At 44.1% G+C, this 24,585-nt stretch overlaps 1 protein-coding gene across 3 annotated transcripts in view; it reads right to left on the bottom strand.

The window, feature by feature from the left end:
- DOCK1 (dedicator of cytokinesis 1) overlaps nucleotides 1-24,585 on the bottom strand; it is a 265,665-nt gene that overhangs the window by 234,065 nt on the left and 7,015 nt on the right. For all 3 annotated transcript variants that reach the window (XM_082286424.1, XM_082286425.1, XM_082286426.1), the window contains exons 2-5: nucleotides 10,775-10,858; nucleotides 5,819-5,859; nucleotides 3,874-3,929; nucleotides 2,278-2,374 (exon numbers count right to left, since the gene is read on the bottom strand). In XM_082286424.1, the coding sequence (XP_082142550.1) occupies nucleotides 2,278-2,374; nucleotides 3,874-3,929; nucleotides 5,819-5,859; nucleotides 10,775-10,858 (278 nt within the window). The remainder of the gene's footprint in view (nucleotides 1-2,277; nucleotides 2,375-3,873; nucleotides 3,930-5,818; nucleotides 5,860-10,774; nucleotides 10,859-24,585) is intronic.

Raw genomic sequence — 24,585 nt, 5'->3', positions numbered from 1 at the left:
AGAATCCTTCCCTTCCCTGGTTAAACCTCCACAATGACACTTCAAAATCCCTCACTGTGCACATCAATGCCATACAAGCCCACAGGTAACTTTTAAAGGACAGTGAAACACCAGGAAAAGACCTAAACTTGATAGGAAGTTAAATACCTGAATTGCTTATAAAGCCTGGAACTGTGGATATTAAATACTGCCAGCAGCACACACAAACTTTCCTTGGCAACATTCAGCTAAGCTAGGAATAATTAAATAATTACAATAAAATTCTCCACTGAAAAAGAAAAGCCAAGGAAAAAAATGCAGACGATGTAGGAAAAGAACATAATGACTCCAAGACTCTGGGAAAAGGATATCTAACTGTGAAACTTAAAGACTTCAGTCTGTTCAGATTAGCCAAAAGCTGGCTTGATTATAGTGGGAGAATCTTCACAGAGAGAAAATACCCATTATTAAAAGCTCTTTAATGTAGCAGAGAAAGACACAACAGGCACATATGGCTGGAAGCTAAATACAGACAAATCCAAATGGGGAAGAGGTTCCTGATTTTCGAGGCTGCAGGCAATCAAACCACAGAGATGGGAAACATCCCCTGCTCTCTGCAAACAAAATCTGAACATCCATTCAAGATTCAAACACAAATTACAAACTGATTCAAGCCATAAATGTGGTCCTTTAATGGGTTTTGATATGCAAGGCATGGACAGCATGGAATATCCCTCAAAGCTGCAGACTGCCCAGTCTGAAACCAGCTGCCTCCAGTGAACCAAACCTCCTGTGATTGCCTGCTCTTGGATTCCAAAATATCAGCAAAGCACTGAAGTATTGTTTATCATGGAATCATAGAGTGGGATGGTTTGGAAAGGACCTTAAAGCCAACCCAGGGCCACCCCCTGCCATGGGCAGAGACACCTTCCACTATCCCAGGATGCTCCAAGCCCCACTTCCCACCCTGGAAGTGTCCAAGGCCAGGCTGGCACTGAATGGGCTTTAAAATCCCTTCCATCCCAAACCATTTTGGGATTCTACAGCAGTAGAACCAAGGGCAAAGCTCTTCTCAGCACCCTCCCGAGATTCTGCTCCTCCTGCTTTTATTTCTGCCTGTCTACTTCTTCCCTGCTCCTCAGCACACAACTCCCTGCTATTCCAACACCTTAAAGCTCCCACTTCAATACATAATCTGTTTCTTTTCATAGAAGATATTATCCTTCACCTTCTCTATTGCCACACTACATCATTTCCATTACACTCTTACTCCTAATCTTTATTTTCATGGGTGTGATTAAAAGCCACATTAGTCAGCACAAACATCTTCATTACCACTCGGTGTCTTCATTACACAGCTTGCACTTTTATGATACAAGATTTCAAACATATTTATGGGAAACAGAGACTGCATTAAACCCTGCTTTAAATAAAGGAATTTCATGTTCCCATTATCTTGTTACAGTGACCTTGCACAATGAGAGCATCAGAAGTGTGAGCCAGGTACCTTAAATCCCACAGCAGGCCTTGCTTTACAGCTGAACTAGGCTTTTAAATGTAGGTTTGAACTCTTGATCTCACTTATGTGCACTTTCATCTCTGTTTTCCTATGTTCCCTTCTGAGAGACTATCAATAATTATCTGTACAAATTTCTAAGAATATATTTTTACGTGTTTGGAACCTTAGCATATCGAAATAAACAGGGATGCAAGTTAAGGTGTCAATAATTTGGGAGCAATCAACTTCAAGTAAAGGAATACTGAGAAGTTAAAGGCCTACACTGATAAATTTACAAAGCTTTCAGTTTACACCCACAAATTCAACAATAAATACTCAATTATTTCATAACACAGACCAACAGTCTAAAGAAATAGCCTGAAAACTATTTTTAAAATTTCTTTACTAAAATTACATGTTAAATTACTCCCAATCTGTATACACCTGAAAAATCATGTTTTCTATAATAGAACCCACATGAAAAAGGGGTCATAATTGCTTAACAGATTATTGCTAGATCAAGGTAACACTCAAAAAAAAAACCTGATTCTGCACAAGGAAAGAAAGGGATTTGAAAAAACAGGCAGGAGAATCATTGCTGAGATTTGTGCTTTAACAGAGATGATGCTACACAGATTTTCAGCACTGCAAGTAGCCTTTAGAAACAACACCACAAGGGGAAATTCATTAATGATTCCTTCATAAATAGCAGCTCCTTCCTGCATCTCCCTGCACCTTTCCCAGCACCACTTTTCCCACCAAGCTCTCCCAGTGTCAGCATTTTCCTGAGCTGCACATACCACATAGAGCTGCCTCCAGATGACAGACCATTCCCTCAGCGTGGTGGTGACCTCCTGGATCAGGGGCAGCTCGTTGGGGATCACTGTCTCATGTTGGCTGAAGAGGAAGAAGGAAAAAATGAGGCTGAATTAAGCAGCAGAATGAAGAATCACAGAATTAAGGGTTGAAAGGAGCTTTAAGGTCATTGAGTGCAATCAGCACCACCACGGTCACCACTAAGCCATGTCCCACGTGCCACATCCACACATTTTGTGAGCAGTTCCAGGAATGGTGACTCCACCACAGCACAGAGCAGCCTGGGCCAAGGCTTGGTGGCCTCTTCTGTGAAAACTTTTGTGCTGGCATCTAATCAAAATCACCTAACCTAGAATCATTCCTAGGGAAGAACTGTTCATTTCCAAAGGGAACTGAATACAACTGAGTTGGAATTAGCATCACTTACTATAAATTTATAAGCAAAAATTAGATATGATCAGATATTGAAGCACTGGACACCAGTACAGCCATAGCACATAAAGGGTATTTTGATGGGCTGAGATTATGGAATCATGGAATGGTTTGGGTTGGAAGGGATCTTAAAGATGATCTTGATCCACCCCCTGCCATGGCAGGGACACCTCCCACTGTCCCAGGCTGCTCCAAGCCCCAATGTCCAGCCTGGCCTTGGGCACTGCCAGGGATCCAGGGGCAGCCCCAGCTGCTCTGGGCACCCTGTGCCAGGGCCTGCCCACCCTCCCAGGGAACAATTCCTGCCCAATATCCCATCTAAACCTTCCCCCTCTCATCTTATCACTCCACACCCTTGAGAACTCTTCCCAGCCTCTCCTCATTTCTAAATTCACAAGGATATCAAAACACCTCACTGTAACATTACCGAGATATTTCTTTTACAACAAACAACCAAGAATAAAACCAGATGTGCCCAACCTTCAACACCACAATACTCCCCCGTATTTCTTTTTTTCAAAATAATCGTCTTGCAATGAAAAATTAAGATTCAGTTCATTACCACGAAGTTCCTGTATGATTTGTTTTAAAATGAGGTGCCACGAAGGTAAGAAACACCAGCTAGATCTTTTAATATTGCAGAAGGAGGGTACTTAAAGGCAGTTTTGCAATCAGCAAGAAAGATGTCATTATGCAGCAACCTCATGATTAGTAGTTTGATCATTTACATATTTAACAGAGTATAAAAATAAATCAGGCACAAAGGAATAAAATATTTTAATCCTGTTTCACTCCATTTCATACCTAGGTAATGATTTATTAATTTCACTCCACCTCCTTTGTCCCCTGGGCTACGGTTGTGGGTTTTTTCCTGGTTTTTAACTCAACTTTTATTTTCATGTTAGAGACTTTTACCTGCATGTCCAGCAAAGCTGATTTGATACATAAGGATCTGAACAACTGCTGAACAACAAACACAGCTCAAACCACTCAGTGTTGCACACACCACGGAAGGGAACAGGAAAAAACACAGAATAATTTCTCACTAAGGCAAAAAACTACCTGGAAACAGTGTGACCTGATAATGCACTGAAATGATGTGGATAAAACAGGAAAAAGGAGTTTTGTTCTTTTCAAATTCAACTTACCCTTTGCCTTCAACGATTGCTTCCTTAAGGTGGATGTATGAGGCAGGGAATATGCCCTTGGAGAGGGAGGGAGAGGGAAAAATGTGTTAAATAATCAGTTGAACACAACATATTGTGTTTATTACCTAAAATATGCCAAGACACTGCTGGGTGTGCAGAGCCATTCACACCCTTGAGCACCAGAAGAGTTGTGATTGAGACTTTTCTAATAGATATTGAATTTTTGCATTGCCTGTCCTTTTCAAGAAGGTGCAATTGCAACCTTACAGCTCCTCTGAAAAAATAGTCTAAATTAATCAACATCCCAGAAATAAAACAGTATTTTTAAAATAAACTAATCCAAGCTGATAAAACAACTTCCTCCATCTCACCCTTCAAGGTAGGAGTTCAGTTTTCTGATCTTCTGGGAATGCAGTAATAGAAAGTTTTGGAAAGCCATTGGGGGAAATAGTGCATGGGAGTTGTCTTTTCACCCCAGTTTAAAAAAATATTTAAAAATCACTAAATTTAGTGGCAGTCAGACAAATGCAGCAACACGTGGAATTAATTTAAGAAACATGTCTAATTGCTTCTCAGACTGTAAAAAGCACGTCCATGAAATATGGTTTGGAAGAAATGTAACTTATTCACAGAAAAAAAATGGAAATACAAAAATAGAATAAAAACCCAGGCCTGGTAAGGAAATGGGTGGGATGAACCATACAACTCTGTACTTTCAGACATGCAGACTCAACTAAAAACACACCTCTGGAGACAAACATGGCATTTGTAGAGTTTTGGTGAAAAAAGAAGCAAACCCTGAAGTTTTAATTTTGTTTAATTACTACTGCGAAGTAAAAGGCTCAAAAAATAAAACACGATGCTACAACCAGTGTTTGTGTGGTTTCCTCTCCTTTTATTTCAGCAAAGCTGCTGTAAATGCAGCCCCTGGTGCACACTGGAATTACACTGCAGGAGAAGCCTCCTCCTCTCCAAAGGGAAGGACTGAAAAATCCCATGCTGGGGTTCCATATCCCTCTCCAAGCTGCATTTCACCAGGAATTCATTATTTAACAGACACTGAAGCAGCGTCAGCCTCTGAATAGACCAAGGAGAACATCAATGTCTGAACTTTTTACTGAGGCACAGGCTTGGGGCAGCAGTTACTGCCCAAAAGGAGATGATGCACATAAAGACACATCCAGTGACTGATTTATTACCTTTACACTGCAAAAAGGGGATCACAGAAACACAGAACAGCCTGGCTTGGAAGGGACCTTAAAAGGGACTTTAAAAGGGACCTTAAAGCCCATCCAGTGCCACCCCTGCCATGGGCAGGGACACCTCCCACTGTCCCAGGCTGCTCCCAGCCCCAATGTCCAGCCTGGCCTTGGGCACTGCCAGGGATCCAGGGGCAGCCCCAGCTGCTCTGGGCACCCTGTGCCAGGGCCTGCCCACCCTCACAGCCAAGAATTTCTTCTGAATTTCCCATCTACATCTCCCCACTTTCAGCTTAAAGCCATTCCCCTTGTCCTGTTACTCCATCCCTTCTCCAAACTCTCTCTCTATGTTTCCTGTGGTTCCTTCAGGCACTGGGAAGCCACAATGAGGTCATCCCAAAGCTTCGCTTCTCCAGATTGAACAATCCAAATTCTCAGCCTTTCCTCCCAGCAGAGCTGCTCCATCCCTCAAGATCATCCTGGTGCCTCCTCTGGCCTCTCTCCAGCAGCTCCATGTCCTTCCTCTGGACCCCAGAGCTGGATATGCCACTCATCCTTTAGGCCTCGCTAAAATAAGTTTTTATTAACTTGAAAAATTCCTATTGGCCAGAGGCTGAGGACACAGGGCAGCAGTGACCAATGCACACCTGGGCTCCAGCTCCATCAGCACCAGAGACCTCCACAAACCCACACACCCAGTGCCAAAAATCCACCTTATTCCAAGAGAAAAAACGAGCACCTCTCACCTTCTTGGATTTCTTCCGTAGTGTATAGCCCCTGTACCAACCTAGGAGAGAAAAAAGGGACAAAACATTAAAAAGTTCATTTATGGCACCTCCCAGCTGCTCCTTCCCAGCTCAACAGCACTGTAAGGTGTTTCTGATCGTGCTTCAGCCCTGCACATCCCACCTGAATTTCAGCTTTCCACAGGCTTAAAATTCCTGGATAAAACAAGTCACCCTGGAAGCTATAAAATCAGAGAGATGATGGAGAGAAGCACATGACAGAGATGGTGGCTGATATGATGTGTGTAACTGCTGTGCATTTCATTTTAATTACTAACTCACCAACACAAAACCAACTTAAGAGCATTACCTTGACAAAAATTGATTGTTTGACTAGCTCCATTTCAAAACCCATTTCAATTCCACAAACCCAAGTTTTCAGCTGTTAGCCACCTCACCAGAAAACAGGAATACTCTGGAATTTAGGAGTCACACATCAAAATACAAAAGCATTTGGAGAACTGAGCCTGGATGCAGCATCCACCCCTCCAGCCCTGCAAAGAGGGGTTTGTACAGCAAAGCATCCCTGTCTGGGGGAGGATGGGGAGAGCACAAAGCAGATGTGGAATAAAAACTGCAGTCCCAGTCCTGAGAACAGGGAGGAAGCTCCATGAAATCAACACACGCTGATAAATTCATTCTGCACACTCCGGGACCAGAAACCCAAATCACAGGCTCAAGCACATGGGATTTTTCAGTCTGCTCTCCTGCAGCACGAGCCAAAGTGATTCATCACCTTCTCACTGCAGCACTTGGGGCTGCTTAGTGCCACCTCCTTAAACCTGGTGTCTGTACCCACCACACAGAGGCTGCCATGGCCTCACATCCCACATTGCCACTGCTTCCCGAGGAACATGCAGCTGCTGCTGAAATGAGCACTCCCAGTTTTGCTCAGGTGCAAAGGAGGCAAAACATTTCTGCCTGTGTTAAACTCCACTGGCTGAAATCCATGCATGGATTCCAATCCTAATAAAAAAACTAAACTCCCACCGTTTTAGATGAATAAACCAACATTTTGAAGTCCTGGAGTTTAAACTGTGGAACCCCAGAACTTTGATCAGATGCATTGTACAAACTGAAGAACAAACAATCATTCTCTCTTCTCCCAGCCCACCTCCTGTGCTGCCTCAGGACATCCCACAGCACCTGTGGAACAAAAGCCCTGCAGCAAAGAGAGCTCCCCACAGAGGAACCTCTGCTTCCTGAAGTTTTGCAGCCAGAGCTCCCAGGATCAGGGAGAAGAGAGCAGCCAAAATCTGCCTTGGAGAGCTGGCAGCACTCCTGCTCCTTGCAGAGGTCCTGATGTGGCCAGGCTGGTCCAACCAGGCTCCTCCTTGCAGGGAGCTGGTGCTGGGTATCCAGCCTGGAGCTCTGCAGGGAGTCCAGTTTGCAAATGCAGCTCTCACTGGTTCAACTGGAGGCACTGGGTCTGGCCATGAACGTGCTCAGATGGGGGCAGTGTCACTTAAACATGTGAAGTCAGCTCTAATTAACTCCCCAAAAACATGGGAGAGCTGGGGGTGCTCAGCTGGAGAAGAGAAGGCTCCAGGGAGAGCTCAGAGCCCCTTGCAGGGCCTAAAGGGGCTCCAGGAGAGCTGCAGAGGGACTGGGGACAAGGCATGGAGGGACAGGACACAGGGAATGGCTTCCCAGTGCCAGAGGGCAGGGCTGGATGGGAGATTGGGCAGGAATTGTTCCCTGGGAGGGTGGGCAGGCCCTGGCACAGGGTGCCCAGAGCAGCTGGGGCTGCCCCTGGATCCCTGGCAGTGCCCAAGGCCAGGCTGGACATTGGGGCTTGGAGCAGCCTGGCACAGTGGGAGGTGTCCCTGCCCATGGCAGGCGTGGCACTGGGTGGGCTTTAAGGCCCTTTCCAGCCCAAAGCATTGGGGGATTCCAGGAACTCCTTCCCTGGGAAGGAGCTGACTCTGGCACAGGTTGTGGAGCCCTCATCCCTGGAGCAGACCCTGTTCAAGAGCAGACCTTGTCCTTAACAAACACTATGGAACAGCTGGAAACGTGCATCCAAGGAAATGCTCAACTAAGAGGAGACCAAGGAAATATTTTTGCCTCTGTTGAAGCTGCAGAAGGCACTCAAGAATTTGCTGTGGTTACCCTCAAACAATGCATCCATTTTTGACACAGTTACATTGAAAAACAAACAAACAAAAAAAACCAGCACCAACAACTGAACTTTCCCGTAATACCAAGAATAACTTCGGTGAAAATCCCGATCTGGGAAGCCAAATTCCCTTCTCACAGCAGCACTAGAAAATTAACTGAAGCTCCAGCACATAACCTTGCTTTTGAGGTTGATTTTCTGTTACATTTCCCAGCTATTCCCCTTAATGAGCCACAGTTATTGATCACATGGTTCCATTTGCCCATTCCATCAAATAATGTCAAGAAACGGAATTAAGACAATAAAGATCTGGAAAATACTAATCCAGAAGGTGGTAAATCCTTGGGTTTTAGGGTATCTGCTACAAAATGCAATCCTCCTCTCCTGCAGAGAAGGATATTTAGGAATTCCTACAGCTTTCCTGCTTGGCTTTTCCTCTAAGGCTCAGATTAGAAGGACAGAGAAAGTTTTCTAACTGAAAAATAAACTAAAATACCTCCTAAAAGAAGAATACTAGTTTTATTTTAGTCTTAGAAGTGGCTTCATCTTTACTGGATGAACACAAATTTAATATTTATCATGAAACGTGCACATTCATTTCCAGTCTCCTCACTCCTATAAAAATAGGGGATGTTTTTACCAAGACTGAAACCTCACGGGATCTGCACATTGAATTCATTCTACGCAATTTTTCTGCTTTTCAGAGAAAAAAAAAAATTTCCATAATTAGAATGCAACATATCGAAATTTTTAGTAATAAAAACAAACTCCAAAATAAGTTCAACTCACAGGCAAAAAAAGGAAATATTATTTTAAATACAGGGTCAAGGTTCATTTCAGCAATCAATTCCAGGACATGGTGGCAACAGATATCCTACACCTGCCCTAAAAACAGATCTTCCAGACCAGGGATGTGAGACTGAGCCCTCCCAACTCCTCACCTCTCTCCTCTGCAGAGACCCCAACTGAGCAAGGATTTCCCGTGAGCTTTTCTTGGCAATGCAGATTCAGAGGAAAAAAAAAAAACCAAAAAACAAAAACCAACTAATTTCTACCACTTCAAAGACACAGATCAGTCTTCAAAACTGCTCTCAACCTAGGAATTATCACAGAAAACTAATTTAAAATAGTATCAGATTTACAGCAGGATGGGAGGAGCAGAATGTCTACTCCATCCATGAAAAAAACCAACTGTTTTTCCCACAGGGGAAAAGGGGTAGACCTTGGAGAGGCAAAACCCCAGAACCTCAGCAAAAAGGCTTTACTGACTCTTCCAACAACTCCTCTGTCCCAGGATTATTTAATTAGAGGGTTTTCCTTTGGATGGGCCCATTCCCACCTCAGCCTGGCACAGGCAGGTGAGTCCCAGGCACACACCTGGAAATTTATGGCACAAAACCTTCCGGGGGCACAATCCACACAAATTCTATCCCGGGAACCAGAGATCAAACAACTCCAGTAATCCCCTAATCACAGCAGCTCTGTAAACAAAGAGAGATAAGAGTTACAGCATCTAAATCCCCATCTCAGCAGGTAGGGAATGAGCAATCAGTGCTTGGGAGAACGGGAATTTGCATTTCTTTTCACATGAACTCATCCCATGTGCTCCAAGCCCTGAGAGGGTGAAGGTCTTCCCATTATTCCAGTCCATGGGAAAGGTGACTCATCCCCACTGCCCCACTTAGCTGGCAGCAGTCAGCATTTGAGAGGGTTTCACATTCCCTGCTCAGAGCTTCTCCCACATTCATTAAATAAATCTATTTATATAAAAAAGTACAAAGCTGTGCAATATTTGAATCGTTCCATTTGCATCTAAACTCATTGCATTATTAGGGTTTTATTAAAGCATGCAACGTCAGAGAGTGGAAAGATTGCTTTGCTCAAACTTGGCATTGCAGCAGCAAACTGAGCTCCAACAAAAGGCCAGCCCAGGAATAATGAGAAAATTCAAAAATACCATTTCACAGTGATGATCAGATCTTGCTGAAATAGCATTGTTTCAGTAAATAATAAAAAAAATCCAGTTAAGCCAGTAACTAAAATAAATTTATTACACAGACCTACTGAAAGATCAATGACTAGAGAAGTAAATTAAATCAATGTATTAAATCAATATATTTATATATAAACCATGTTTCCACAAGACAAAAAAGTGTTACACTATTTTAAACACACAGAGTTTAGTCCTATGTTCCCCACACCCTTCCAAACTGCAGCATGCCATAAAATTTCAACTCCAGGATGTAATGAAAGAGTTTTATTTTGCTTGGATTAAGAGCTGAAAACGTTGAGACAATTTCCATATCCTGTTGATTATCAAACTCAGCCATTCAGATTCCCTTGTAGATGGATCAGGGAGGAAGGATTTTGGTACAGGTGATGTTTCCAGAGTTTCATCTCAGAAGAGGCATCTGGGAAAGCCTGAAATCAGTGCATGGCACTAACACAGGCACCCATCTCAGAAGAGACACACAATTTAGGAGCCAGGTGACCTTCAAATTCAGATTAAACTTCTTTTAGCAGCAGGTTCTTTTGCATTACCCAAGGGTACCCAAAAAGCATCTCTCATTTCTCTAAGGTGGGGGAGATGCCACAATAGATCCATACAAATCCAGCTGTGGGAACATTCTTATTCCCCAGAAAACCCCATACTTACCCACCAGCTCATCAACCTCACATGCCTTCATTTGTTTCAGCTTCCAATTCATCACTTGGCAGCACGAGAAGGTCACAAACAGAAAAGGCACACAACTCCCCCCAAAAAATCCTCTTTTTCAGTTCAGTTTTTGCCCTCTTACCCTCATATGTTTCCAGGATGTGCACGGTGTCCCCGATCTGTAAGGAAAGTTCATCTGGTCCCCTGGCATCGTAGTTGTAGAGAGCTGGACAGAGGAAACACTGCTGTTAGTACAGGCAAGACAACAATTCCAGGTGTTTCTCCACATAATTGCTTTTATTACTCATTGATGCCATTCTGAATCTTTCTGCAAAAAAATTGTTTTAGAATTCCATAAAAATTCAGCCAAGTTCTGAAATCCGTAATATTTCCCCTTGTAACAAAAAAAAAAAAACCCAAGTTCACCCTCTAAAGTTGTCCCCCACTCTGTTTATAATCATCACCTTCATGGCAATACACTCATTTTTTGTTGGATTTGCCAGCCTTCCAGCACTTTGTGTCAATTTTAGGCAGTTCTACAATGAACTGCTCTGTCTTCCTCCGTCAGCTCAACACACAGAGAACTTCCAAAGTGCCTTTAGAAAACTCAAATTGCCATGCTAATATTAAGGGATGATTTCTCAGTCACTTCATCCATTTACTGCATGCATAGGATGTTGAAAAATATGATTTCAGAATTTCTGAGTGCCAGAGGCAACTGCATCAACCCACTGTATATTAAATTACAGCCAAAAACAACAGTAACTCAAAGACTACTCCTCCCTACCCTTCCCGAAAGAAAACCTGGACACTCTTGAGCACTGAGATTGGCAACGCTCACAAATTCATCTGACAAATGATGCTACAAACTAGACTTGGTTGGGAAAAAAATACCCATGATGTGAAAAACTAAACAGTTACAACTCCTAAAGCCAAATTTTTATGTTTTATATAGAGCAAACTCTCTGTAGGAGAAAAAAATCTTCCAATACCAAGGAAGGTCCTCATGACCAAAGGCAACAACTCCAATATTCACAAGACTAAAGCTAAGGAATTCAGGCAAGGTGATCCCACAGAAGTTTCTTCCTCAGTTTACAACTGTGCAGCTCCTCCTTCCAATGGGGATCAATAATACCTGAAAATCAGAATTTCTCACTACTTGTTGCAACTCTTCAGGAAGCAAAAGTGGTTTTAGAACATAGTAATTACCTCCTAACTTCCTCCCACCCCTCAGATTACCACTGCTTTTCTTTCTGCCTCACTTTCCAGGGCAGGACTCAGGGATATTTTATTGGAACAGAAAGACCTGGATAAGTTATGTGTGCCTCTCCCAGGAAATTTTCAGACCAAGAGTTCATAGAGCACCCACAACACGTTCCACACTCAGTACAGGTAACAAAGCACTTCCAAAAAACCCCTCCAACTCAAACCCTACGGCACAGCTATCAATGAAGCAATGAGAGATGGGATGCAGGGAACACCTCCCTTACGTGCCCAGCTCTCTCCTACCCCAGCAGTCCTAAGCAGCAGGCAAGAGCCTGCATTACACAGGAGATCAACACCACAAATTACATCTCTAAGAATTGGTAACTGGAGAAAAAATACTGCTTGGACCCCAAAGCTGATAATCGGTTTAGCCCTGAGTTCACACGCTGGGAACATCCCAGTGGGCACGAGGGAAGGTCTAATCCCAGCACGAGCATGGGGCACAGAGCCCAGTGCTGCCTCCAGCTCCAGCCTCTAGGAATTACTGCTTGTTCACCCCAGAACTCCTGGGATTCCAGCTGACACAATCATCACCAGTAAATAAATCCGTAACAGGCTGGGTCCCTTCTGCGGAACTCCTCTGGCTTGACAGACTTCAGAGGTAAATAAATAAATCTGAGAGCAGAAATGGAAAAAAACCATGGAAAAGCAAGTTTGGAAAACACAGGATAAGGTAAAACATTATTAATGGAATAAAAGGACACTACAGGGTAAAAAGAATAAAGGCCAGGTGCACTGCAGAGACCAATAAATATCACCAGTATTTAAATGAAGGTTTTAGAAAGTAACAATGTTTTTATTGACATCAAAACAAGCCAAGCTAATTCCTACTTTAATGTTTTCCTTAATTTTGTCATTATTGAAGAGAGATAAACCTTCCCTCCCAGGTATATGGCACAGGATATCTGAAAGCCATAAATGCTATTCAGGAGAAGGGGGTTCTGAGAAACACATCAGCAAAAATGAGCATTTTAAACTGCTCTGAGCAGAGGGATGGTCACAGTGGTGACCACACTTCTGCTTGGAAACACTCCCCAGAAATATTCTCATTTCAGCTTTTGTGCATAGCAGGGAAAACAAAGTTACACAGTCATAACTCCTCCAAACTCGTGTGGCTGGAGTGCAACACAAAAAAATCCATCCTTTGGGTGTTTACTCAGATCCCTTCAATGCTCACAGCTCAACCAAGAGGCCCCTGGATATTCACACATCCAAAAATGAATCCAAGGACAGTCTCCCACTTCCAGGACCCCAACAAGCAACTTCAGTGACTCACACCAGACATCCCAGCCAGGAAAAATTTGCATTCTAACAGATTAAAAACCAGCCCTGTACTCAATTCACACTTCAGCTGAGCATTTCTCCAACATTTAAGTGGAAAAACACTCAGGATCAAAGGCAGCTATGAATAAAAGGCACCAAAATTTGTGCCCAGGAGTGCTAAACTGGTGTCTGTCACAACAAGGAAGGTCAAGCACCAGGAGCTGCAGTGTAATGACCAATTCTTGTGGCAGAAGATGACAAACAACCATCAAATGGTAATTATTGCCCACGACAGCTCCCACTGACCTCAACTGACTGAGGAGCCAGGGAGGGGTGATTTATCTTCAAAAATATATATATGTGTGAAAAATATGTCTATGAGACAAAATAAATCACGTTTCTGGCTTCCAACAGCATTGATACATCGTGAAGCAAACAAGCAAAATAACTATAAAGTGCATCCCACCCCTGTGATTACAAAGAATGACACCACCAACTGCCCTGTAAGGTAGAAGAACTCCTCCTCACAGGAATCTTTTTTATGTACAGCGACATCAAAAGCTGCTGTGACAGAAAATGTTTGATTGGAGCAAATGACAAGGCTTTAATTAAAGGAAAAGACAAAATTTGAAGCAGTAAAGCATGAAACTGGTATGTTTGCATTTTGTCTCATCAACTGTATCCTGAGCTATCATTTAAAATATTTAAAAACCTGAGGTGTAACTTCCAATTTTTAAGGTGTTTTTTAACTGATGTTTTGCTTAATTTAAAAAAATCCAACATCCACACAAGAATCCCGAAGTGCCAAAAGCAAAGGATTAAGTGTGGGCACAGAAAGAGCCATTTTTCAACTCTAAGAGTTGATAACAAAAGGAACAATGAACAGGGCATTACAGTAATTGCACCAAAGCTCCATTTGCTGTTAAAGAACACAAAACAAACACCTCTGTGAGCTGCACTCGTTAATCTGCACACGCTGGAAAAATGAGGAGGCCAACACTAGAAGAATTAGATTTGACAGAGGTGGAAAAAAAAAGAAAAAGCAAACAAAGGTAACATCAACTGATATTGAAAAAGCTTTTTTCTGACTGTATGAAAGGTGAGATATCTTAAGATGCCATAAAGATGTTGCAGAGTAATATTGCCTGGTATTACTTTGCGTGAAAGGTTGTATTAATCATTCTAAACTCCTGAAAGAAACCAAAATACATTTAACAAATGATCAGCTTTATTTTACACTGTCTTTTAAAAAACCAAATCCCCAAATCATAACTGTGCTTTTTCAATAAAAGCAGACTGAAACCACAGAGGTGAAAAAAAGCAAAGTCTTCCGTAAAGTCTCTGGTATTAAAAGACACCTGAAGGTTTTCCTCTGATTTTCCCTAAAATCTAAGTGGCTGATTTCAATATTCAGGCAGATTCCTTAGTCCTCTGCTACTCGCCCAGAGGAGTTTCTGATTCCTACACCTGAGGCTAATGGAGAAGTGAAAGGAAAAAAGCAGTGCTGGAGTCAGGAGTTGCACCTGAGAATTGTTAAAGACAATTAGTTCATGTGTGCCTTAACCAAGGGTAGATCTTCTCGCCTTCACCTTGGGTTTTGTCACCCCTCGTCTTACCAAGCTGGATTCAGAGTTTTCTCAATATTTTAGCTATTCTGTTATCCAAACATTCCCAAAAAATTCCTTTCCTGAAGAGAGAAGAAACCTGGAGAAATTCTTAGACCTGAACAGTTACAACCCAGCTAAAGGAGAAAATCCAGCTTGTGGTTCCTCCTGTCCAGTGATGCTCTAATCTTATTGATTAAATCCATGAATGTGACTTTTATCACAGGATTAGCCTAAATCCCATGAGTTCAAGTAGATAGAAAGGATTTATCATCACTTTCCCCTACAAAGCTGAGACAGCTCCTTTCACTCCTCCTCTACGTGAGCAGCAAATCCCTGAAACACACATGGGTTCATCTGGAACCTCCTCTTCTCCATGACTACACAGGGCATCTGCTGAGGGTGAGAGAATCCTAAACCAGACTCTGGAAGCCCTCAGCCTGAAATCCCTGCAATGCCAGCCTGCCTCTCCTCTTCCCAAGTGAGCACACAAAGTGAGGGGCCACCAAGCTTTTCTAAAGGCAGCAGACACCTCAGGTTTCACAACAGATGGCAAGGGCAGCAATATGTTCTGCATTGCATTTGGTGTCTCATCACCCACTGCCCAACAGGAATTAATAAACTGAGGAAACTTCATAAATCCAGAACAACCCCAAACTTGAGGCCTGGTGCCTTCCAGAGGTGTGACCACCCTGCTGCTGAGTCCTGCAGGCAGAGCTTGAGTAGGACAGAGCAAGATGCTCACTTGTCCTTCCTGCACTAATTCAAAAACACAGAGAAATAAAACCTGGAGCAAAGGAGGCTCAGGGGGGACCTTGTGGCTCTGCACAAGTCCCTGACAGGAGGGGGCAGCCGGGGGGGTCGGGCTCTGCTGGCAGGGAACAGGGACAGGAGGAGAGGGAACGGCCTCAGGCTGGGCCAGGGGAGGCTCAGGGTGGGCAGCAGCAGGAATTTCTCCATGGAAAGGGTGATTTGACATTGGAAGGGGCTGCCCAGGGAGGTCTGGAGTCCCCATCCCTGGAGGTGTCCAAGGAATTCCTGGAGGTGGCACTCAGTGCTCTGGGCTGGGGACAAGGTGGGCATTGGGCACAGCTTGGACTCAACAGTCTGGGAAGTCTTTTCCAACTCAAATGATTCTGTGAAATGAAGAGTTCTGGACCAAGCCAAGATTTCCAAGAAATTAAGTTCAGCTTCTTGCTTTCCTTCCTCCCCCTTTTCAAGGCAGACACTTTATTTTTAGGGAGCTAATGAAGTAAGATGCTTACTCACTGTTTTAACAGCCCTCCCCACCACTTCTGGCTGATCTGTATGCAGAGTACTTCACCACAAAGTACTGAGGGTATAAAGCTGAAAGTACTGCTAAAAAAATATATATATACATCATTATTGACTCAAACAGCATTATTAATGTGCCATAATGCACAGCTAACAAGAAGCACAATCAAGAACATCCAAATTGATTTTTAATATTAAGAAGTCCATTAAGTGAAACACCCTGGATGCAAGGAATAATCACATCACCCCGAGCTCTTAATGCTGGCTCTTGCAGAAAAAGCAAGATGCTGATTTAGACTAACACAAAACATTATCCAGAGGCAGATGTTTTGGCATCTGTCTTGTGGCAACTCAGAATCACAAAGTGAGTTTTGATGTTCCCTCAGACCTCCTGCATTTCACTGGGGGCCACTAAGGAGCTGTAACTTGGCTCTTGCTCTGGTGGGGCTCCAGGCACCATCCTCCAGGAAGGCAAGGACAGCATTTGAGCATTAGCTGTGTTCACCCACATGTGCCTCCAGAAAGGACGTGAGCACTCGGAACTGAGCATAATTCAAAACTGATTCCACACATGGTTTTTAGAAAATTTGCAAAACCTCCAGCACTGCCATGTAGAAAACGCACCCAGGGGTCAGCTGGGTAGGAGAAGGACAAGAGTTAAAGGCTGGAGGGGAGAAGAACTCGTGCAGCTTATGGTCAGTGCTGGCAGAGCATCAGCTGTGCATGGGCTGGTCATGAGTCAGGCCAGATCCTCCAGCCGAGGCTCCCCAGGAGAGAAGTGACCAGAACTGGCAGTGCTGCAGCTCCACACCCAATCCTGGCTGATGTTCCTCCATCCCTGCCCATCACTGCCCCTTCCCTCGTGGCAGCACTGCCACCCCCCCCATCCTCAGCTGGCACTGCCCAGGGTCCAGCCTGCCCAGCACCACAGGGACGGTACCGACTCCATCAACAGCAAGGACAGCCTCAGAAGTCCCAACTCCAGCCACAGAATCCCGAAACACTTGGGGTCAGAAAGGACCTCTGGAGATCATCCAGTCCATCCCCCCTTGCCAAGGCAGGGACACCTGGAGCAGGGCACACAGGGACACATCCAGGTGGGTTTGGGATGTCTCCAGAGAGGGAGACTCCACACCCTCCCTGGAAGCTGTTCCAGTGCTCTGCCACCCTCATGGAAAGAAGTTCCTCATGTTGAGGTGAAACTTCTCATGTTTTAATTTAGTCCAGCCAACACACACACAGGTGCAACATCCCAAACACCACAAGCTCAATCTGAAATCCAGCTTGTGAAAGAGACTTAGAAACTCTGAAGTCCTTCCCAACCCAGCACTCCAGGCTAAACCCACACAAATGATGTCAAAGCCCCCACAGGGCCAATTTGGTGCTCCAGGAGATCACAGAGCTCCCTGTGAACATCCTCAAGGCATCAGCCCCCTGCTTCCTCAAGCCTCTCCCTTGCCATGGCAGGGAGCTCCTATTGCACTGAGCAGAACTGTGCAAAGAGGGTCTTTTACTAAGCAGTACTACAGCAGTGAGCTTAATGGCACAGCCAGATTTTAATGGGCATTTCATGACTATAAAAACTCAGGTTCAACACAAACTCCTCTTGCACTGCTGCGGAAACAGGATAAAAATGACAATTCACTGCAACACCGAGCTCATGATGCAGAGCAAAGAGCCTAAAGCAAGGAGGAAATGAGGTGATGGGAAGATGCTTTCATTTCCTACTGTTCTTCCTCCTCAGGATTTCTACAAAGGAAAACAAAAAATTCCTCTGTTGCTTTCTCAGGGAAGCCTCTGGAATGGGAGAAAAAAGATGAAGGAGTTTGGGGCTTTTTACACATCAAAATTTACTCAATTTATTTTTCTTTGCCATCCCCTTATTTGTCTCTCAGTCTTTCAGGCTGTCTCCAACAGCAAGAGAACAGACCCCAAGTCAAACAATCCCTGAGGAACATGTTCTCCTTTCCCCAAAAGGACACCCAGAGAGAGGAATGTCCTGCTGAGAGCCCCAGTTTGACCCACCAACAATTCCCCCCTCTCTCCCAAAACAACCAGACTATCCCAGAAATGGGAAATCAGCGACGCTTTTCCTGAATTTGTACCTCACACCAGAATCAGGGGGAAAACGTCACCATGGGTGCAAGCCAAACAGCACTGAATGCACTAAAAGATGAGAGCAGCATTTTGCAAAAACAGGGAAAAACTGTTTTTCTCCAAACCAGGGGCAATCACATGCTCCAGGCTGCTTCCAGCGGACTTGGCTCAGCCACTGGCCCTAACAAAGGGTCACTGTCCAGCTCCCTCTCAGCACCAGCCCCTTCCACCAGCACTGGGGCAGCTCTCAGAGAGGAGTTGACATCCCTGTAATTCTGTTTTTCCCACCTCAGGGCAATCCTTTGAGCCCACACCGATTTTTACGTTCATTTTGGAAGAAATAATGAAAAGTAACTGATGCGACCCACTACTGATTAAAGACCCAGCATCACATTTTACTCCATACATTTACAGACTTCTGGGAAGTCAGGAAAACCAGGGTAGAGGGACACCCTAGATCTCTGCTTCCAGACACTGAGCTCCACAATTCTGGCACAATAAGAACCTACAGGTATATTCACCACAATTCACTTTAGCACAAGTTTATTTAATAATTCTAAAGCCTCCTCTAGTCTAACTGCAGAATATTCTGAGTTGGAAGGGACCCACAAGGATCATCAAGTACAACTCTTTTTCATTATTATTATTTAAATTAGTCAATGATTTTTTTATATATATAGTGTAATAAATTAATATTTTGAAGTTGATGTAGCCCAGTAATCAATCCTAGATGTACACAGGAACTCCCAGGTGAGAACTTGGTTCCTTAGCCACTGCTAAGGCACCCCTCAGCCTACTGAAACACATCAGCAACAACCCTTATCCTACTTCCCTCACTGCCCTGAGCCTCAAAATTGCCCTTGTTAATTGAGAATAGCTCAAAGCCATAACTCCTTCCTTCCCAAGCATAATCATCCAAAGAAAATGTATTTTAAAACCACCCTGATGGTCACATATTAATGCCAGGAGGGTGGCTAAGGTGCCACTAACCCAGCAGTAACTCACCAACCTCTGCTATTAAAAAAAAAAAAAAAAAAAAAAAAAAGAGTATTTTGATTATTCTTTCCTCCTTTTTGGCAGGTTATTTTTCCAGCATCAATCTGAGAACTCCCTGAAAAGGGGTGAGGCATTAGCACCCAGCACATGCCCGCTGGCAGCCAGGGAGGGCAGAGCAGGAGAGCAGAGCCAGCTCCTGGCTAAGGAGCAGATCCCTGCTGTTCCTAGCACTGCTCCGCTGGAAACAGCAGCTTAAGGGGACATATTTGGGAGCACATTTCCCTGCCATGATTCCCAAAATCTGCTCCAATGTCTCTATTTGGAAAGCTCCAACAGGCAGCACAAGTCTGTGCCAGACTGGACAGCGCAGCTTTCACCTTAAAACATTTGCTTCCCTCGCTGAAAAAGTACTGCATTAATCTAAAATTAGTGGGTATTTCTCAACTGTTCAACTCCTCTCCACTTGCAGGATTCTCTACCTCAAACTGTTAAAAAGCCAAACTGTTGACAGCCAGCACACTGCACACTCCATTCATGGCCAGCAAACCAGCTCATTTTTGATCTATAAATCATCACACATTTGCACTGGGTGAGGTTGGTGCAAGCATCCTCTGAGACACTGCTCAGCAGTGTTGGAAAAGGCAGGGAGAGCATTTGTGCCATTTTCCTGGAGGAATCTAACTCACTCCTCTTGCTAAGCAGCCTTCAGCCTTCTGGAGAAAAACAGTTTCAACTTCAGAAACATTTCTTGCTCCATGAGTGGCCCAAAAGCAGGAGGCTGCTGCTGCATGCAAAGGTAACAACACAAAACCCCTGCCTTGTGCAGGTGTGGCAAGAAGGGAAACAACTGTAGAACTCAAGACTTCATTAATACTCACCAATGTTTTACTTTCTACTAAGTTTACCCGGGCATTTCTGAGCCCATCTCGTCAGCACCTAAGCTGGCATGCAATTATTTCGGTTCTCCTCCACAAAACGATTTTATATTTTCCACACTTTTTATGTAACAACTGTTATGGAAGCATCAAGACAGAGTTTTACAAATATAATACATTAACTCCTGGTCTTCCAAGTTTGATTTAAGAACAGCTCCCAGATCAGCACGCTGTGTTATAGATGGTATCACACCCAGACTGTAAAGGCTTGCAGTTATCCCAGTATTTTAAATATTCAAGCCCTACAATTATTAAAACTTCTGGGTTTTGGCCAAGAACACGTTCACTTTCGTGTGCTCTAACTGTGGAAACTGCAGCTGCTGCAGGAAGCCCAAATTGTACTTTCTGTGTTTAAGACAAAAGTCTGAACCAGTTCAATCACTCATCACAGCCCAGTAAATAAACAGAGGCCTCCTCTGCAGCACAAGTGATTGATAAAAATCTGTTAATAAACCATTTCAAGAACACGTTCAACTAGAAAATCAAACCAGAGTTGAACCCACACAAAACTTCCCACAGTATCAGCAGCACCATAACGGAGTCATTCCCTCGAGTCTTTACTAAAATGCACTGATCTGCCTATATCCAGTCTTTATTTTTTGGGAATAAGAATCCCCACCCCCCAGAGCTCAAAGCAAGATACTTTAGTCACTCCCTGAAGACTCAACAGATTCTCAAAGAAAGTTTGGGAGATTCTTCCCAAAAAACTCTGTGCTAATCTTAAAGGTCTTTTCCAACCTTCATGATTCCAAGATCATCAAATCCAACCACCAACCCAGCACCATGGTCACCACCCAACCACGTTCCCAAGCACCACATCCCCACGTGTTTTGGACACTTCCAGGGATGGGGACTGCACCACCTGATGGGACCCCACTCCCAGTTTGTGGCTGCAGCCCTGGTTTAACCAAGCCTTTGCCATCATCTTGCATAAGCACCACCTCCACCAACATCCCAAAACTGGGACCTAGCAGGAGACAGACCAGACAGAACCCAAAGTCCAATTCCCATAATCAGCACTTTAGAGACAGATCAAGGCCTTATAAAAAAACTCCCTCAGCCATGAGCACCTCCTGGAGCTCTTCAGGACAGCAATGGTCAGCATTAAAGCAATCCCATCTAACTGCAGACGTCCCTATGAGCCAGATAAACATCTCATGTCCTTTTTTTAATCCTTTTAGAGTCTTAGGTACAGTCAAATGCTCAAGAACATGACCAATAAATACAAATAAACAAAGTGTAGTGTAATAAATACCGAAAGAGTATTTGATACAGAGCCAGAAAGTTTGGGGTTGGTCTTTTGTCCCGTTTGACTCACACACTATGGAAGCAACTGTCCAAGAAATACCTCTGCACCACAAAAAATATCTGTTCTCATCTCCAGCCACTTCACTGGGAGCAAGGACAATTGTTTTCTCACCAAAAAAGCTCAATGATTGAAATCTCTGGAAAAAGGATCCTTATCCACTGCTTTGCCACATGTCACTAAATTAATTTCAGAAAGGAGTCAATGCCAGGTGTTTGTCAGGCAGTCCCAGTGCTCCAGGAATTCTGAGCTGCTCCTGTGCACGCTCCTGCCACCGCCTGGGAAGTCCAGGACAGAAAGTTTGGTTCCTTTATGCCCAACTGTCAGTGAGCAGCACCAAAAAAGTGCAGAACAGCCCAGTGGAGGTGACAGAGAGGTGGGACACAGACTGTCAGCAGCTACAGAGGTGTTGCTGACAGGGTGGCAGGGAAGGACAGAGCTGGATCCTGCCACACCAAACACACACACTACTCTAATTGGAGTACAGACTAACTCTAACTGGAAACAGAAGCCAAAATAACTCCAAAATTTAAAAAAACAAAAATGCCACAAACCACTTTTTTTTTTTTTTTGCAACCAGTTTGAGTCACATCATTTACCCTTCACACTGGAAACTTCAACATCAATCTACAGAAGGCAAAAAACACACCAAAAAACAAAAAACCAACCCCACAAGACACACCAGGCTCAGACAGGAGGAAATAAAAGAGGCTCTCAAGTCCACCTTAGATTCTTGGTCTAAGAAGCACCAGGAAGGTGATGGATTGATGGAGACACCAACACCTACCAGTCATGGCAAGAAAAATGTAACAGGCAAGACTGAGAAGGCACAACAATGGGAAAAAGGGTGAGCAGGAAGGAAGGAATTCCAGCAGGGATGACAAGGCAACAGCTGATGTTGGGAATCTGTGTATAAGGACAAGGTAAGAGATATAAAAGGAAAAAAAAAAAAAAAAAAAAGAGGTCTGACCCCAGGCAACATGACCACTACTTTGGGTTATGTAAAGCATATTAAAGGCTTCAGTCTAAGCATTATTTTCTATATTAAAGCTACGAATGAGCCATGGATTGATGCAAAAGAACAGGAATTTTCCCACAGCACCCCAAAGCAGGAGGAAAGTCAAACGAGAGCTGACGGACACATCCTCTTTTAGCTCTTTCCATTACTTACAAAACAATAATTAAAGATTTCTTTCTTCCGTTTTGATGTTAGTTGTCACTCATACACTCTCATTTTGAAAGATTAACCTCATATTTATCAACAGAAACACTCCCACAGGCCCTTATCTATAACTTTTCCTGGCCCAAGTGACACATTTCACCATATCTCTGCACAGTCACTGAACTGCAGTGCAAGCCCTCCTTCAGAGGACAGCACTGACAGGGCATTCCAAGCCACTGCCCTGATAATCCCCAGCCATGGCAGGGGCAGGGTTTGCTCACTGGAGTCATATGCACAGCAGATTTTTCTGAAAGCAAGCGTCCTTTTAAACCATTCACCATCTGCCTCAAGACTCAAACTCAAATTCTCATCAGCAGCTTCCATCTGGCTCAGCACTGAGAGATTTCCTGTGTCAGGGTCTACAGGAGTACTTTTTACATTACCAGTTGCTTCCACTTCATTTCTGATACACACACACACACATTGCACACTCTGCATGAGGCAGCTCCTCAATAAAAGCACCCAACTCCGTGCCCTGAACCATTCCCTGCTGCCAACATTTTTTCCTGCAGACCAGCTGGCACCATCAGGAGGATGTTAAAGGCTGAAGCACCAGCTGCGAGGCAGGGAAGCTGCTGGAGACAGGTGAGAGTGGAGCTTTCCATGATCCTGCACCTCTGCCCCCTCCCAGAGGCACCAGCAGCACCAGGGTTTGCCATGCTCTCCCTCAATTCTGTTTTCTCCTGTTTATTCCATGTAGAGAAATTGGGAAAACCCTCCTAACACAGCACAGCTGAAGGTCTTAGGTTTGGGTGCAGCGTGGCCTCATCCCCTCCCTGTGGGTTCCCTCCTCCCGGGCTATTTGGGCCCCAGTCCCTGCACAGATGTTATTTTATTCCGTCCAGCTCCAAGCTCAGTGACGCCAGCACTTCCGTGCTTTGTTTGGATAAGCAGGAGAAGGAAGGCAGAATAAACACAAGCACCTAAGGCTGCACTTCCAGAAGGCATCTGCATGCCTGAGGAGGCTCTCAGGTATTTCAGAGGCTCTGTGCTCTCTCCAGTCCCAAGTGCCCACCTGCACTGCCAAATTTTCCAAATGCTCCAGGAAGCTCTACCAGAAGCTGCCAGGAGCTCCATGAGGTTCCTCCTCAAGGAGCACAATTCCTGATGCCCTCACTGATAGGCTCACCATATTTTAAACAACTGCTAAAAGCAATATTTGATATTGCAGACTTAACACCTTTTGATTGCAGATACATTGCTTCATCAATTTTTAGAGTCTCAATACATCCAGTCACGCCTGGCAGCTTTTTTGGCAAGTGTTGGCTTCATGAGGAGTACCTCAAGAGATAAGAACAGACAATTGCCCTGCATACACCACAAGACTGGCTGATTTTCCAATGGATGGGGGAGTTCAGCACACTTTTGGTGTTCCTTACTCTCCCACAAGTGTAAAAGCCTAATCAAAATACTCTGGTTTTAAAGGTCTATAAGTTATTGCAAAGTCTTGACCTGTCATGGTCAACAGCTTTTCTTTAGCTCAGATTATGATTTGAGCTAGCATTTATATGGCCATGAATATTGGTTTTGGCGACATCTAAGGCAAAAAAATCTATTCTATTATCAGCCCTCCCCACATGGGACTCCTCAGGGATAACAGGGTTTTCCCAAAACCACCACACCTGCTCAGCCTGGCAGCTGCTCCAGCGGGTTTTCCACCTCAATATTCAATCATTTGTGCAGCATATCCGTGAAAGTGGCACAGTTACTGCAAGAGCAGGGATGGACAAACAGAGTGCCTCAAAAACCCAAGTGCCTACAAGCACAAACATTGATTATGTACAATTTTGGTGCCATTCCTGTTCAGCAATTACACAGCAAATCCTGCACCACTCACTTGTTGGTATTTTCTACTGGCGAACACAAAGACATTTTGCTACTCCAACACCCTCAGGCAAAATCAGCCACCAAAACCGTCTGCAAACGTGTTCTAAAAAGGGTTGTGCTGAAATAATAAAAGCAGCATTCAAAATCAGGCAGCAGTGCTAA

Source organism: Coloeus monedula (assembly GCF_965178545.1).
Source record: "Coloeus monedula genome assembly, chromosome: 8".
Lineage (NCBI taxonomy): Eukaryota > Metazoa > Chordata > Aves > Passeriformes > Corvidae > Coloeus > Coloeus monedula.
Note: the sequence above shows the minus strand (reverse complement) of the source record. Positions and strands in the feature narration are given on the sequence as shown.